This window comes from Schistocerca gregaria, chromosome 6 (assembly GCF_023897955.1).
Source record: "Schistocerca gregaria isolate iqSchGreg1 chromosome 6, iqSchGreg1.2, whole genome shotgun sequence".
NCBI classification, from domain to species: Eukaryota; Metazoa; Arthropoda; class Insecta; order Orthoptera; family Acrididae; genus Schistocerca; species Schistocerca gregaria.
Window position 1 is genome coordinate 227,406,481 of NC_064925.1, and position 17,417 is coordinate 227,423,897.

At 44.6% G+C, this 17,417-nt stretch overlaps 1 protein-coding gene across 1 annotated transcript in view; it reads left to right on the forward strand.

Moving 5' to 3' along the window:
• The window catches only part of LOC126278813 (serine-rich adhesin for platelets-like), a 96,508-nt gene that overhangs the window by 67,962 nt on the left and 11,129 nt on the right, over nucleotides 1-17,417 (forward strand). The window contains exon 4 of the mRNA XM_049979087.1: nucleotides 9,955-12,080. Coding sequence (XP_049835044.1) covers nucleotides 9,955-12,080 — 2,126 coding nt within the window. The remainder of the gene's footprint in view (nucleotides 1-9,954; nucleotides 12,081-17,417) is intronic.

The following is a 17,417-nucleotide window of genomic DNA, read 5'->3' on the forward strand; positions in this document are numbered from 1 at the left end:
TCTTGTGATATTTCGGCTTGAAACCTCCTAGCCATCTTCAAGGCGAGTCGGAGACTGAGTTCATAGCGTTTGCGCGTACCTATTTATGTAGTTGGGAGCTCCAATGTTAGGCGCGTAATGGGGCCCCTTAGGGATATGGCGGCTAAGGAGGGGAAGAAATCCAGTGTGCACTCCGTGTGCATTCCGGGAGGAGTCATTCCTGATGTGGAAAGGGTCCTTCCGGATGCCATGAAGAGCACAGGGTGCAGCCAGCTGCAGGTGGTGGCACATGTCGGCACTAATGACGTGTGTCGCTTTGGATCTGAGGAAATTCTCTCTGGATTCCAGCGGCTATCTGATTTGGTGAAGGCTGCCGGTCTTGCTTATGAGATGAAGGCAGAGCTCACCATCTGCAGCATCGTTGACAGAACCGACTGCGGACCTTTGGTGCAGAGCCGGGTGGAGGGTCTGAATCAGAGGCTCAGACGGTTTTGCGACCGTATTGGCTGCAGATTCCTTGACTTGCGCCATAGGGTGGTGGGGTTTCGGGTTCCGCTGAATAGGTCAGGAGTTCACTACACTCAGCTGGCGGCTACACGGGTAGCGGAGGCTGTGTGGCGTGGACTGGGCGGTTTTTTAGGTTAGAAGGCCTCGGGAAAGTGCGGGATGGGCTGCAATGTCAAAGGGTGCTTGCCAATTACAGGACGTGCTTGGATCAAGGAACAGTCGGAATTATAGTTGTAAACTGTTGTAGTTGCGCTGGAAAAGTCCCTGAGCTTCAAGCGCTAATAGAAAGCACAGAAGCGGATATCGTTATAGGTACAGAAAGCTGGCTAAAGCCAGAAATAAGTTCTGCAGAAATTTTTACGAAGTCTCAGACGGTGTTCAGGAAAGATAGATTAGGCAGAATTGGTGGTGGAGTGTTGGTGTCTGTCAGTAGTGGTTTATCTTGTAGTGAAGTCGAAGTAGATACTCTGTGCGAATTGGTGTGGGTGGAGGTTATACTTAACAGCCGAATTAAGTTAATAATTGGCTCCTTCTACCGACCCCCAGACTCCGATGATACAGTTGCGGAACAGTTCAGAGAAAGTTTGAGTCTCGTAACAAATAAATACCCCACTCATACGGTTATAGTTGGTGGGGACTTCAACCTACCCTCGGTATGTTGGCAAAAATACTTGTTCAAAACCGGTGGTAGGCACAAAACGTCTTCCGAGATTGTCCTAAATGCATTCTCCGAAAATTATTTAGAGCAGTTAGTCCAGGAACCCACGCGAATTGTAAATGGTTGCGAAAACACACTTGACCTCTTGGCCACAAACAATCCAGAGCTGATAGAGAGCATCATGACTGATACAGGGATTAGTGATCACAAGGTCATTGTAGCTAGGCTCAATACCATTTCTTCCAAATCCATCAGAAACAAACGCAAAATAATTTTATTTAAAAAAGCGGATAAAGTACCACTAGAAGCCTTCCTAAAACACAATTTCCATTCCTTCCGAACTGACTATGCGAATGTAGACGAGATGTGGCTCAAATTCAAAGATATAGTAGCAACAGCAATTGAGATATTCATACCTCATAAATTGGTAAGAGATGGAACGGATCCCCCGTGGTACACAAAAAAGGTCCGAACGCTGTTGCAGAGGCAACGGAAAAAGCATGCGAAGTTCAGAAGAACGCGAAATCCTGAAGATGGGCTAAAATTTACAGACGCGCGAAATTTGGCACGTACTTCGATGCGAGATGCCTTTAATAGGTTCCACAACGAAACATTGTCTCGAAATTTGGTAGAAAATCCGAAGAAATTCTGGTCGTATGTAAAGTACACAAGCGGCAAGACGCAGTCAATACCTTCGCTGCGCAGTGCCGATGGTACTGTTATCAACGACTGCGCCGCTAAAGCGGAGTTATTGAACGCAGTTTTCCGAAATTCCTTCACCAGGGAAGACGAATGGAATATTCCAGAATTTGAAACACGAACATCTGCTAGCATGAGTTTCTTAGAAGTAGATACCTTAGGGGTTGCGAAGCAACTCAAATCGCTTGATACGGGCAAGTCTTCAGGTCCAGATTGTATACCGATTAGGTTCCTTTCAGATTACGCTGATACTATAGCTCCCTACTTAGCACTCATATACAACCGCTCGCTCACCGATAGATCTGTACCTACAGATTGGAAAATTGCGCAGGTCGCACCAGTGTTCAAGAAGGGTAGTAGGAGTAATCCATTTAACTACAGACCTATATCATTGACGTCGGTTTGCAGTAGGGTTTTGGAGCATATACTGTATTCAAACATTATGAATCACCTCGAAGGGAACGATCTATTGACACGTAATCAGCATGGCTTCAGAAAACATCGCTCTTGTGCAACGCAGCTAGCTCTTTATTCGCACGAAGTAATGGCCGCTATCGACAGGGGATCTCAAGTTGATTCCGTATTTCTAGATTTCCGGAAAGCTTTTGACACCGTTCCTCACAAGCGACTTCTAATCAAGCTGCGGAGCTATGGGGTATCGTCTCAGTTGTGCGACTGGATTCGTGATTTCCTGTCAGGAAGGTCGCAGTTCGTAGTAATAGACGGCAAATCATCGAGTAAAACTGAAGTGATATCAGGTGTTCCCCAGGGAAGCGTCCTGGGACCTCTACTGTTCCTGATCTATATAAATGACCTGGGTGACAATCTGAGCAGTTCTCTTAGGTTGTTCGCAGATGATGCTGTAATTTACCGTCTAGTAAGGTCATCCGAAGACCAGTATCAGCTGCAAAGCGATTTAGAAAAGATTGCTGTATGGTGTGTCAGGTGGCAGTTGACGCTAAATAACGAAAAGTGTGAGATTATCCACATGAGTTCCAAAAGAAATCCGTTGGAATTCGATTACTCGATAAATAGTACAATTCTCAAGGCTGTCAATTCAACTAAGTACCTGGGTGTTAAAATTACAAACAACTTCAGTTGGAAGGACCACATAGATAATATTGTCGGGAAGGCGAGCCAAAGGTTGCGTTTCATTGGCAGGACACTTAGAAGATGCAACAAGTCCACTAAAGAGACAGCTTACACTACACTCGTTCGTCCTCTGTTAGAATATTGCTGCGCGGTGTGGGATCCTTACCAGGTGGGATTGACGGAGGACATCGAGAGGGTGCAAAGAAGGGCAGCTCGTTTTGTATTATCGCGTTATAGGGGAGAGAGTGTGGCAGATATGATACACGAGTTGGGATGGAAGTCATTACAGCATAGACGTTTTTCGTCGCGGCGAGACCTTTTTACGAAATTTCAGTCACCAACTTTCTCTTCCGAATGCGAAAATATTTTGTTGAGCCCAACCTACATAGGTAGGAATGATCATCAAAATAAAATAAGAGAAATCAGAGCTCGAACAGAAAGGTTTAGGTGTTCGTTTTTCCCGCTCGCTGTTCGGGAGTGGAATAGTAGAGAGATAGTATGATTGTGGTTCGATGAACCCTCTGCCAAGCACTTAAATGTGAATTGCAGAGTAGTCATGTAGATGTAGATGTACGCAGACCAAGGTTGTCGTTGACACTACCAAGAAGGCTCTTGGTTTTACTTGAAGGACGGAAGATGGTTTTCACTTGGTGTTATCCGTAAAATGCGTTCAATTTTTCTGGATAAGGCCCCTCAAAACGGAATAATAGCCAAGGCCACCTCCTCCTGAGGTTCATCCTCAGTTTCCGCCGGTGCTGCAGGTTTGGGATGTACAGCCTTCCGAATTTGCCCTTACTTGTACCCGTTCCTCCGAAACACGGTCTTCAGATGGTCCAATTCTTGTTGGAGACTGTCCCTGTCGGAGATGGCCTGATCTCTGTGTACAAGAGTTTTGAGCACGCCATTTTTTTGTGCCAGGTGGTGGCAGCTACCCGCATGTAGGTACAAATCGGTGTGCGTCTTCTTCCTATACACGCTGTGGCTCAAAGCGCCGTCAGCTCGTCTTCTAATCAAAACAACTAGGAAAGGGAGCGTCCCATTCGTTTCGATCTCCACGGTGAACTTAATATTCTCGTGTCTGGAATTGAGATGTGTGAGGAAGTCTGCCAGATTATGTCTTCCATGTGGCCAGATAACGAAGGTATCATCCACATATCTAAAGAAACAGGTGGGTTTTAGATGTGCTGATTCAAGAGGTTCCTCCTCGAAATGTTCCATGTACATGTTTGCGACAAGGGGTGAGAGTGGACTCCCCATGGCTACTCCTTCTATCTGCTCTTAGTATTCACCTTCAAATAAGAAGTAAGTTGGTGTCACAACATGTCTGACAAGGTTGGTGGTCTCTTCGTCAAATTTCTGGCTGATGAGTTTGAGTTATCTGGCCACATGGAAGAGATAAACTGGCAGACTTCCTCACACACCTCAACGTCCGATTCTGAGACGCATCTTCTATTGTTATCGCCTCTTCGTCAAAAACATAAGTAACCGTTTTTTCAAAAGTAGATTGTTCAACAAAAGACTGTTGTTGTTGGGCTTCAGAGTTCAAATCCGTTTCATCTTTTCCAGGCTGTACGATGTCGGTGCATGTTGTTGAAGCTCTTAGTTTTTCAACACTACGTCCACTTCCAGTTTTAAAAAGAGAATGTTAATTTTTATCGTTTTACGGACTCTGTTCCACTAAGTCGCTTTCTCCCGTCACTCATTCTAACAATTTATTTTATCCAAGAACTGAAATAAAAAAGATCAAATTGGAAGTTTTATTTCTCGTACGTAATGAGCAATATCCTTTGTTTCGACTTCAGACATTGACTTATTACCTAACATAAGTACAAGAAATTTAGTTAAGTATGACATAAAAAAAATAGAAAATTCTTTGCTTCCTAGCTTCCGCTATTTATGTTCGTTTTACTGATTCGTTACGGATGATTTATTCATATTATGACTAGTAACCTACTACAATTTTGTAAACATCGGTGATGTTATTTTATGAAATTATACGTACAATTCTACGAAACTCTTTGAAAAACACAGTACACTACCAGAAAAATGTGCCAGAGAAATATTCGTTTATTTGGTCACGATAACTTGACGATTGCGCTTGTGCTGGCACAAGCAGAGAAAATGGGCATTCGTTGAAAGATATTCATTGGTCTCCGAATGCTGCCTTTCTTGAGGTGCCCGTAAACGCGAAGTCGTACTGTACACGTTGTTACGGGTAATGGTACTAACACTGCTGCAAGCGGCAGGCGCAGCCTCCCCTTTCCACTCCTCTTGTTATATACACTGATCTACACCCACGTTATAATAAAATTTGCTTTATTCGGTGTAGCCAGGACACCACTTAATTTTACAACAGTTAACCTTCTTTGGAAAATAGAAAGGCTTTTATCCTGCCCCAAAAATTTAGTATCAAAACACGAATATACAACCTTAAAAAAATTGACTTTTATAACTGAACTGATTTTACGTTCCTCCCCCATGACCATGGACCTTGCCGTTGGTGGGGAGGCTTGCGTGCCTCAGCGATACAGATGGCCGTACCGTAGGTGCAACCACAACGGAGGGGTATCTGTTGAGAGGCCAGACAAACGTGTGGTTCCTGAAGAGGGGCAGCAGCCTTTTCAGTAGTTGCAGAGGAAACAGTCTGGATGATTGACTGATCTGGCCTTGTAACAATAACCAAAACGGCCTTGCTGTGCTGGTACTGCGAAGGGAAACTACAGCCGTAATTTTTCCCGAGGGCATGCAGCTTTACTGTATGATTAAATGATGATGGAGTCCTCTTGGGTAAAATATTCCGGAGGTAAAATAGTCCCCCATTCGGATCTTCGGGCGGGGACTACTCAAGAGGATGTCGTCATCAGGTGAAAGAAAACTGGGGTTCTACGGATCGGAGCGTGGAATGTCAGATCCCTTAATCGGGCAAGTAGATTAGAAAATTTAAAAAGGGAAATGGATAAGTTAAGGTTAGATATAGTGGGAATTAGTGAAGTTCGGTGGCAGGAGTAACCAGACTTCTGGTCAGGTGACTACAGGGTAATAAACACAAAATCAAATAGGGGTAATGCAGGAGTAGGTTTAATAATGAATAGGAAAATAGGAATGCGGGTAAGCTACTACAAACAGCATAGTGAACGCATTATTGTGGCTAAGATAGATACGAAGCCCACTCCTACTACAGTAGTACAAGTTTATATGTCTACTAGCTCTACAGATGAAGAAGAAATTGAAGAAATGTATGATGAAATAAAAGAAATTATTCAGATAGTGAAGGGAGATGAAAATTTAATAGTCATGGGTGACTGGAATTCGGTAATAGGAAAAGGGAGAGAAGGAAACGTAGTAGGTGAATATGGACTGGGGCTAAGAAATGAAAGAGGAAGCCGCCTGGTAGAACTTTGCACAGAGCACAACTTAATCATTGCTAACACTTGGTTCAAGAATCATAAAAGAAGGTTGTACACATGGAAGAAGCCTGGAGATACTGACAGGTTTCAGATAGATTATATAATGGTAAGACAGAGATTTAGGAACCAGGTTTTAAATTATGAGACATTTCCAGAGGCAGATTTGGACTCTGACTACAATCTGTTTGTTATGACCTGTAGATTAAAACTGAAGAAAATGCAAAAAGGTGGGAATTTAAGGAGATGGGACCTGGATAAACTAAAAGAACCAGAGGTTGTACAGAGTTTCAGGAAGAGCATAAGGGAACAATTGAGAGGAATGGGGGAAAGAAATACAGTGGAAGAAGAATGGGCAGCTTTGAGGGATGAATCAGAGGATCAAGTAGGTAAAAAGACGAGGGCTAGTAGAAATCCTTGGGTAACAGAAGAAATATTGAGTTTAATTGATGAAGGAGAAAATATAAAAATGCAGTAAATGAAGCAGGCAGAAAAGAATACAGACGTCTCAAAAATGAGATCGACAGGAAGTGCAAAATGGCTAAGCAGGGATGGCTAGAGGACAAATGAAAGGATGTAGAGACTTATCTCACTAGGGGTAAAATAGATACTGCCTAAAGGAAATATAGAGAGACCTTTGGAGATAAGAGAACCACTTGTATGAACATCAGGATCTCAGATGGAAACCCAGTTCTAAGCAAAGAAGGAAAAGCAGAAAGGTGGAAGGAGTATATACAGGGTCTATACAAGGGCGATGTATTTGAGGACAATATGATGGAAATGGAAGAGGATGTAGATGAAGATGAAATGGGAGATACGATACTGCGTGAAGAGTTTGACAGAGCACTGAAAGACCTGAGTCGAAACAAGGCCCCGGGAGTAGACAACATTCCATTAGAACTACTGACGGCCTTGGGAGAGCCAGTCCTGACAAACCTCTACCATCTGGTGAGCAAGATGTACGAGACAGGTGAAATACCCTCAGGCTTCAAGAAGAATATAATAATTCCAATCCCGAGGAAAGCAGGTGTTGACAGATGTGAAAATTATTGAACTATCAGTTTAATAAGTCACACCTGCGAAATACTAACGCGAATTATTTGCAGACGAATGGAAAAACTAGTAGAAGCCGACCTCGGGGAAAATCAGTTTGGATTCCGTAGAAATGTTGGAACACGTGAGGGAATACTGACCCTACGACGTATCTTAGAAGCTAGATTAAGGAAAGGCATTTGTAGACTTAGAGAAAGCTTTTGACAATGTTGACTGGAATACTCTCTTTCAAATTATGAAGGAGGAGGGGTAAAATACAGTGATCGAAAGGCTATTTACAATTTGTACAGAAATCAGATGGCAGTAATAAGAGTCGAGGGAGATGAAAGGGAAGCAGTGGTTGGGAAGGGAGTGAGACAGGTTTGTAGTCTCTCCCTAATGTTATTCAATCTGTATATTGAGCAAGCAGTGAAGGAAACAAAAGAAAAAGTCGGAGTAGGTATTAAACTCCATGGAGCAGAAATAAAAACTTTGAGGTTCGCTGATGACATTGTAATTCTGTCAGAGACAGCAAAGGACTTGGAAGAGCAGTTGAACGGAATGTATAGTGTCTTGAAAGGAGGATACAAGATGAACATCAGCAAAAGCAAAACGAGGATAATGGAATGTAGTCGAATTAAGTCGGGTGATGCTGAGGGAATTAGATTAGGAAATGAGACACTTAAAGTAGTAAAGGAGTTTTGCTATTTGGGGAGCAAAATAACTGATGATGGTCGAAGTAGAGATGATATAAAATGTAGACTGGCAATGGCAATGAAAGCGTTTCTGAAGAAGAGAAATTTGTTAACATCAAGTATTGATTTAAGTGTCAGGAAGTCATTTCTGAAAGTATTTGTATGGAGTGTAGTCATGTATGGAAGTGAAACATGGACGATAAATAGTTTAGACAAGAAGAGAATAGAAGCTTTCGAAATGTGGTGCTACAGAAGAATGCTGAAGATTAGATGGGTAGATCACATAACTAATGAGGAAGTATTGAATAGGATTGGGGAGAAGAGAAGTTTGTGGCACAACTTGACCAGAAGAAGGGACCGGTTGGTAGGACATGTTCTGAGGCATCAAGGGATCACTAATTTAGTATTGAAGGGCAGCGTGGAGGGTAAAAATCGTAGAGGGAGACCAAGAGATGAATACACTAAGCAGATTCAGAAGGATGTAGGTTGCAGTATGTACAGGGAGATGAAGAAGCTTGCACAGGATAGAGTAGCATGGAGAGATGCATCAAACCAGTCTCAGGACTGAAGACCACAACAACAACAACGATTTTACGTTCCTTGGTAGTGCTCTCTCGATGCTCTCCAACGGATGCACAAGAGTTAGACGGGCGCCGCTTCTGGGTCGAAGACTGGCGTACTGAAGAGGGGATTCTGGTCGATCTGGCTGCGACGATGTTTCCTCCTGGCGGCGGTCCGCGGCGGGTCGAAAGACGTCTGTTCCCAATCCTGCCGGCTATTTAACCCGACGGCTCTAGTCTTCCTCCGCGGATTCTGTCGTGAAGATTGGCGGCCGTTGACGATACCCGACTGGCGGATTGTGATGTCATCGTATTACCATCCGCGTCGGAAAAATGGGTCGCGCGCGTGCGTATTCCGCGGCTGTTTTCATGTTTGGCGGGAAACGCCTGTAGTGCCTGCTGGCGGAACGCGCCGGAACTACGTTGCAGGTGCGGCTTATTCTGCAGCGGTAGCCGCCCGTTGTATTTGCGTGGCTGTGCGCGCCACGGCACCTTTCCCTTCATCTTAAATGTGGAGGCAAGGCCGTTCATCCCAGCAACCAGTTAGCGCATCGTCAGGGTATCGTGACCAGATAGAATTAGAAATTGCAAGACGCAATCAACCGAGGCGATTTGTCTTTTGAAATAAATACGGGTCCGTACTTTCGGTTTTGTATCGACGGTCTACGTCTATCCCTCTCGAGCTCAGTGCCACCACACGGCATATGCTTGCAACAGCACGACCCTGCTTCGGCTTCCGCAGCGACCGCGATGCACTCGTACAGTCAATTCAGCCAGGTACACTTAACGAACGGTTATGGCACTCGTTCCAACGCCGCAACCATACGCGATTGCGCACACTGTAGAAAAATGTATCTCAGTGGTGAAACATATTACATATTGAAGTGTTAATGTGGTCGTGATAACATTTGGTTATATAAATTCGAATCTCTTTAATTTCTGGAAAACGCAATAAAAAAATTTGATCTCAAATTTTCCGCCACTAAAATCTGCCGCCCTTGGCTCCAGACTACTCAGTCTGCTGATAAATCTACCACTTTTAGTGACACACACATTTATTTCAGAGCGTACTTTCTGTTAGAGCTTCATAAGTTTATAGGAATTTTTCTGTTACTCTAATGGCGCTACAGTATGAAACCGCGCGACTGCTGCGGTCGCAGGTTCGAATCCTGCCTCGGGCATGGATGTGTGTGCTGTCCTTAGATTAGTTAGGTTTAAGTAGTTCTAAGTTCTAGGGGACTGATGACCTCAGAAGTTAAGTTCCATAGTGCTCAGAGCCATTTGAACCATTCAATTTGTTACTCTAATGCAGAATTCTTCTATTTAAGGGGCAGAGCGAGGACTTTACCGATCGGACCACCGGCAGCTGGACACCGTGATGATGAAGAATCCCTCGAATCTTCATCGGCAAGCTCTTCATTGTCAGGCTCTTCATCACCTAGTGACGACGAAAGTGGTACAGAGGAAATCGACGAAGAAGCGGTGTTGGGAGATCCTCTCGAACAAGTCTGGGAGGAGGTGGACGATGTGCTGCAAAATAAGCCGATAGATAGAGACGAGACTCGAGCCGAGGTGGAGTCGATTCTCAGAGCCAGTGCACTGTCCGAGGGCGAGAAGCTCGCCGTAATCAACGCTGCCTTGGAGGAGAGCGCCAAGGATCCTGTCGAAAGGAGAGCAACAGCCAAGTCCATGTTGCGTAGGGCGACGCGTAGTGCCCGGGAGGTGACAGATACTGATGATTTAGAGACAGAAGCCAGCGGTAGTCAGGATCGGCGGGCCTCTGGGGTGCGCCACAGTGCAAGAGGCAGTAAGGTCCATAGCCTGGTGGAGGAATTTGAGGAAGGGCCAAGGGCGAGCGCTTCCAGAAGAACGACTGAGGCCAGACCCAAAAAAAGTATCATGCGACGAGATCAACGGAGAAGCACTCGAATGGGTGATGACGGCGAGGACAGGCAGGCGAAGAGAACCATCAGATGGTTTAAGGGGTCTACTTCAGGTCTTCCAGTTGAAAGTAGGAAGAGTGGAACCCGTTCTTCTGCTGTCGGTGGCAGGAGAACTGAACAACGGCAGTCACAAGCTCCTCGAAAGAGTGGACTGAGTCAGCAATTTGGCTCGATCTTCGGCAAGAGCTTCAGTACGGCTCCGAAATCTACTTACCGCGAGTCTCGGCTGGCACCTCGTCCATCACAGAGGCGGAGTACCAGACGGTCGACATCAGGGAGGGCAGACAGTTCTGTTTTCGGCAGGAAGCGCAGTAGTGCTACAGGCGTCGTGTCCGATGAGGAGCCAGCTGCATACTGGTCGATGGAAGCCATAAGCGGCAGCCACAGCTCTAGCGCTGACTCTGACGATTATGAATCAGAGGAGGCGACACGTCCCAGACACAGCAGTGGATCTGGTGAGCGCAAAAGTACTGCAAGGAGAGCCAGTGAAGCACCTCGCCAGTCTGAAAGCAGAAGAAGTTCTGCTGCTAGGTCTGTGTACCACGAGGATGAAGAGCCACCTCCACTTAAGAGTATTAGCACCAGGAGACCAACAGGTTGGCCCAGGCGCAAAAGTCGAAGTTCTAGCGTCGATACTGAAGCGGACGAACGGACGAGTTCGAGGCGCAGTGTTGATGATGCGCCTCGTCATTCACAGCGGAGAAGCTCTCGTGGCAGCACACACAGGGAGCTTCCAGAGGCGAGAGAAAGCAGGGCAGAAAGCCGCAGAACGAGTGGCCGGGTGAGTAATGTTGAGGAGTCCGGCTCGGAAGGTGATACGAAAAGATCGAGCTCCCGGAGTAGCCAGATAGAGGAGGGCGACCCGGTGGAGCGGCGAAGGTGGTCGAGCCGCCGCCGTGACGACGAAGACGACGACGAAGGCGGTGGTAGTAACGGCATAGGAGCCTTCCTTGCGAGCCCCAGCCATTCTGGCAGGAAGAGCAGCACACGACGTACTGTCAGTAACGATTCCGAGCAATCTTCGCAACCGCGGAGGAAAAGCAGCAGACAGGGCACGGAGGAACATCACTCTGAAGCTGACTGCTGTTGCGTTGGTGGAGACCACGCATCCAGTCCATCTTTGAAACCTTCTGTCGAAAGCAGGCCGTGTGAATGTGTGTCTGGCGTGAGATCAGTCGGCGACCAGGTAGCGTCGTCGAGCGACTTCTGTTGCTGTCGATGCAGAGCCGAACGCAAGGCAGCACAGCACCCACGGATTGGGGACGGCAGTGGCTCGGAAGAGTGCTCTTGCCCCAGCCACGAGGACGTCGACAACGCGCTGCCAGCAGTAGCGAGGGACACAACCCAAAGCGAATACAACTGCTACTGTGGCGAACCACGAGCGAAGGCGACCGCTAGAGCAGATGCAGTCAAGAAACAGGACCTCGAAGTCGAACTGTACTGTGAGTGTCTAGGAGAGGAGGAGACGCTTCCACCTGCTAAGGACGGCAACATCAAGAGCCGTCGAGAAGGCAAGTACCTGTCACATCTGTTTGTGGATTGATTCTTTCAGAGACCGCTACCACATACCAAGAGAGAGCCGTTTCATATGAATACAGCAGGCCACAGCATATGCCAAGAAAAATTACAGCTACTTCCACATCTTTGCGTATTTAGCTTACTTTAAATACACTACCGGCCATTAAAATTGCTACACCAAGAAAAATGCAGATGATAAAGGGGTATTCATTGGAAAAATATATTATACTAGAACTGACATGTGATTACATATTCACGCAATTTGGGTGCATAGATCCTGAGAAATTAGTACCCAGAACAACCACCTCTGGCCGTAATAACGGCCTTGATACGCCTGGGCATTGAGTCAAACAGAGCTTGGATGGCGTGTACAGGTACAACTGCCCATGCAGCTTCAACACGATACCATAGTTCATCAAGAGTAGTGACTGGCGTATCGTGACGAACCAGTTGCTCGGCCACCATTGACCAGACGTTTTCAATTGGTGAGAGATCTGGAGAATGTGCTGGCCAGGGGAGCAGTCGAACATTTTCTGTATCCAGAAAGGCCCATACAGGACCTGCAACATGCGGTCGTGCATTATCCTGCTGAAATGTACGGTCTCGAAGGGATCGAATGAAGGGTAGAGCCACGGGTCGTAACACATCTGAAATGTAACGTCCACGGTTCCAAGTGTCGTCAATGCGAACAAGAGGTGACCGAGACGTGTAACCAATGGCAACGAAAACCATCACGCCGGTTGATACGCCAGTATGGCAAGGACGAATACACGCTTCCAATGTGCGTTGTCACCAAACACGGATGAGACCATCATGATACTGTAAACAGAACCTGGATTCTTCCGAAAAAATGAAGTTTTGCCTTTCGTGCACCCAGGCTCGTCGTTGAGTACACCATCGCAGGCGCTCCTGTCTGTGATACAGCGTCAAGCGTAACTGCAGCCACGGTCTCCGAACTGATAGTCCATGCTGCTACAAACGCCATCGAAGTGTTCGTGCAGATGGTTGTTGTCTTGCAAACGTCCCCATCTGTTGACTCAGGGATCGAGACGTGGCTGCTCGATCCGTTACAGCCATGCCTGTCATCTCGACTGCTAGTGATACGAGGCCGTTGGGATCCAGCACGGCGTTCCGTATTATCCTCCTGAACCCACCCATTCCATATTCTGCTAACAGTCATTGGATCTCCACCAATGCGAGCATCAATATCGTGATATGAGAAACTGCAATCGCGATAGGCTACAATCCGACCTTTATCGAAGTCGGAAACGTGATGGTACGCATTCCTCCTTCTTACACGAGGCATCACAACAACGTTTCACCAGGCAACGCCGGTCAACTGCTGTTTGTGTATGAGAAATCTGTTGGAAACTTTCCTCATGTCAGCACGTTGTAGGTGTTGCCACCTGTGAATGCTCTGAAAAGCTAATCATTTGTATATCACAGCATCTTCTTCCTGTCGGTTAAATTTCGCGTCTGTGGCACGTCATCTTCGTGGTGTAGCAATTTTAATGGTCAGTAGTGTGTTTTTGTATTGAGAATTTCGTCAGATTATGAGGTCATACCTTGAAACATAACGCAGTATTAAATAATTTACCCGACTTAAGGAAACGTTGTGACTGGTAGTGGCCTCTGAAAAGCCTGGTCATAAATTTTAACAAAGAGTCATGCTCAAATAGCAGTCAATATGGCTTTCAACCTGACACATCATCCTTTTCTTATACTCCAGTTTCGCACATTCTACCAGGGCCGTTCAGTAAGTAACATAACACTTCTTTTGTCGATCAAGTTTGGTTGGAAAAGTGCAGAATTTCTTTTTCGCATCAGCCACTATAGTTTTACGATGTTCCGATAGATGGCGGCGCTATACGTAATCTTCGAAACGGCATTTGTAACGGAGGTGCGTTTCAAGCAGAGAGCTGCATTTAAATTTATTTTGCAAGAAAACCAGAGCATCGCAGATATTCATAGGTGCTTGCAGAATGACAACGGAAACCTGACAATGAACAAAAGCACGGTGATCCGTTGGGCGAGGGATCTGCCATCGTCGCTAGAAGGCCTCGCAAACCTGTTCGATGTCCCGCACGCAGATATGACTACTACAATGTTGGAACGAATGACAGTCAAACACGTCGATGCACAGCTGGCTGTCTCTGTTGGCAATGCTGACAAACTCGTCCACTGATTGGAGTACTCAAAGGTGTGTGCCCATTGGCTTTCTCGCCGCCTAATAGAAGACCATTAAGAGCAACGAAGGAACATCTGTGCTGATTTGCTTGTGAGTTACGAGGCTGATCGTGACAAATTTTCGTCGAACATCGTCACAGGCGATAAAACATGGGGTTCATCACTTCGAACCGGAAACAAAACAGCAATCCATGGGGTCGCGCCATACCACCTCTCCTCTGAAGAAAAAAATTTTAAGTCGCACCCTCAGCCGATAAATTCTTAGCGACGGCTTTCTGTGGCTCTGGAGGGGTTATTCTATGTGACGTCCGCAATCATGGCTTAACGATCAACTCTGAGGTGTACTGTGCTATCTTCAGGAGACTGGGGAAACGACTTCAGCGGGTTCGTCGCCACTCTGTAAGCGCAGAACAGGGAATCAGTGATCATAAGGCCGTTGCAGCATCCCTGAATATGGAAGTAAATAGGAATACAAAAAAAAAGGGAGGAAGATTTATCTGTTTAGCAAGAGTAATAGGAGGCAGATTTCAGACTACCTAACAGATCAAAACGAAAATTTCTGTTCCGACACTGACAATGTTGAGTGTTTATTGGAAAAATTTCAAGGTAATCGTAAAATGCGTTTAAGACAGGTACGTGCCGAGTAAAACTGTAAAGGACGGGAAAAACCCACCGTGGTTCAACAACAAGGATAGGAAACTACTGCGAAAGCAAGGAGAGCTTCACTGCAAATTTAAACGCAGCCAAAACCTCTCAGAGAATCAGAAGCTAAACGATGTCAAAGTTAGCGTAAGGAGGGCTATGCGTGAAGCGTTCAGTGAATTCGTAAGTAAAATTCTATGTACCGACTTGACAGAGAGTCCTAGTAAGTTCTGGTCTCACATTAAATCAGTAAGTGGATCGAAACAGCATATCCATACACTCTGGGATGATAATGGCATTGAAACAGAGGATGAAACGCGTAAAGCTGAAATACTAAACACCTTTTTCCAAAGCTGTTTCACAGAGGAAGACCGCACTGCAGTTCCTTCTCTAAATCCTCTCACGAACGAAAAAATGACTGACATCTAAATAAGTGCCCAAGGAAAATAAAAGCAACTGAAATCACAAGTCATGGCCTACACCTCAATAGAAAAGGCAAGGGTAAACTGGCAGGGTTGTTAGCGAAAACCATAAGGGGGGACACTAGTACTCATGGATGTACCTCTTTTTTAGAGTACTATCAGTGTCCAATGAGAAGTTTAGGCAGGCAGGTGCTAAAGAGGTCCAAAATTCACAAAATTCTCACAACCGTGAAGTAAATAACAATGTTACCATATTTAACGAAAATATTGGTGGATTAAAGTAAAAAGCAGATTCTCGCAAAAGTAAAGTAAAAAATAATGTTACCATTTTTCACCAAAATACTCCGGGATTGAAGAATAAAGTAGATGAGCTCCTGGTCTGATAATGTAATGATATACTATGCCTGTCTGAGCATCACATTGTGTCTGATATGGAAAGGTAAATATCAGTGGTTATAAACCAGCTGCACATATGAGTAGAGAGAATAAGGTGAGACGAGGAGTTGCCATATATGTCAAAAGTTATCACTGTGTAGAAAGCTTAGATACAAAAAAGTTTTGTCTACAGCAACATATTGAAGCATGTGCCTGTCAACTTAAACTGAAGGAGGGCTCTTTTATAATTTTAACAGTATATAGGTCCCCTTCAGGAGACTTTCATTTATTCCTGGATTACTTGGATGCCTTGTTGCGCTATCTGTCAGATGGGGGAAAGCAAATTATTATTTGTGGGGACTTCAACGTTGATTCACTGAAAGAGTGTAATAGGAAAAATGACCTGGAAGTCTTGCTCGGTTCTTTCAATTTGACATCTGTCATTAATTTTCCTACTCAGGTAGTAAAGGACAGCAGCACACTGATAGATTACACTTTTATAGACCAAGATAGGTTTAAAAAGATAAATTCTTCTCCTGTTGTGAATGCCCTTTCTGATCATGATGCTCAGCTAGTTACAGTATATGACATAGCTCTATTCAGTAATTCAAAACCACCCTCCAAAGTTGTGTATTCAATTAATGACTCAACAATTAGAAATTTCAGAGAAAATCTTCAGCAGTTAGAGTGGGATGAGGTGTACAAGGAAACCGATGCTAATTTAAAATATAACTTATTTCATGATACACTTGTAAGAGAATTTGAAAACTGTTTCCCCAAGAAAGTAGTTAAAGCTAATTATAAGAATGATTGACTAAAGGAATAAAAATATCTTGTAACAACAAAAGGGAACTGTATCTAACAACAAGGAAGAGTAATGACACAGAAACATCCAAATATTATAAAAACTACTGTGATACATTAAGAAAGGTTATTAAAAAGTCCAGAAGCATGTGCATCATGTCTGAGATTAATTCCTCTAATAACAAAATCAAAATAATTTGGAATATTATTACAAGGGAGACAGGGCAACTAAGGGTACAGAATGATGGCATCACCGTCAAAGCGAATGGAAACTTGATAAACAACAACCCGGAAGTCGAAAACATTTTGAATAATTATTTTTTAAATGTTGTAGAGAAAATAGGATCTAAATATTCATTAGAAGAAGCAAGGCAGTTAATGGAAGAGGCCTTACCCACATCATTTGATACAATTGAAATTCCACCCACCTCTCCTTCTGAAATTAGGAAGATGATAAACTCTCTCAAGAAAAAAAGCTCACATGGAATGGATGGCATTTCCAGCAGGATAATAAAAGCTTGTTCCCAAGAAATAAGGGGTATTCTTAGCCTCACATGTAATAGCTCTCTGAAGCAGGGTATTTTCCCAGATAGACTGAAGTATGCCATTGTTAAACCACTGCATAAAAAAGGGGATACGTCTGATGTCAACAACTACCACCCAGTCTCTCTTCTGACTGCCTTATCCAAAATTCTTGAAAAAGTAATATATTGTACAGTATCTTCACACTTTTGTAAAAATAAAGTTTTAACAAAATGTCAGTTTGATTTCCAGAATGGTTTTTCAACGGAAAATGCTATATATAATTTCACTAATGAAATATTAAATGCACTGAGTAACAGGAAGTCAGCCATTGGGATTTTTTGTGATCTATCAAAGGCTTTTGACTGTGTAAATCAT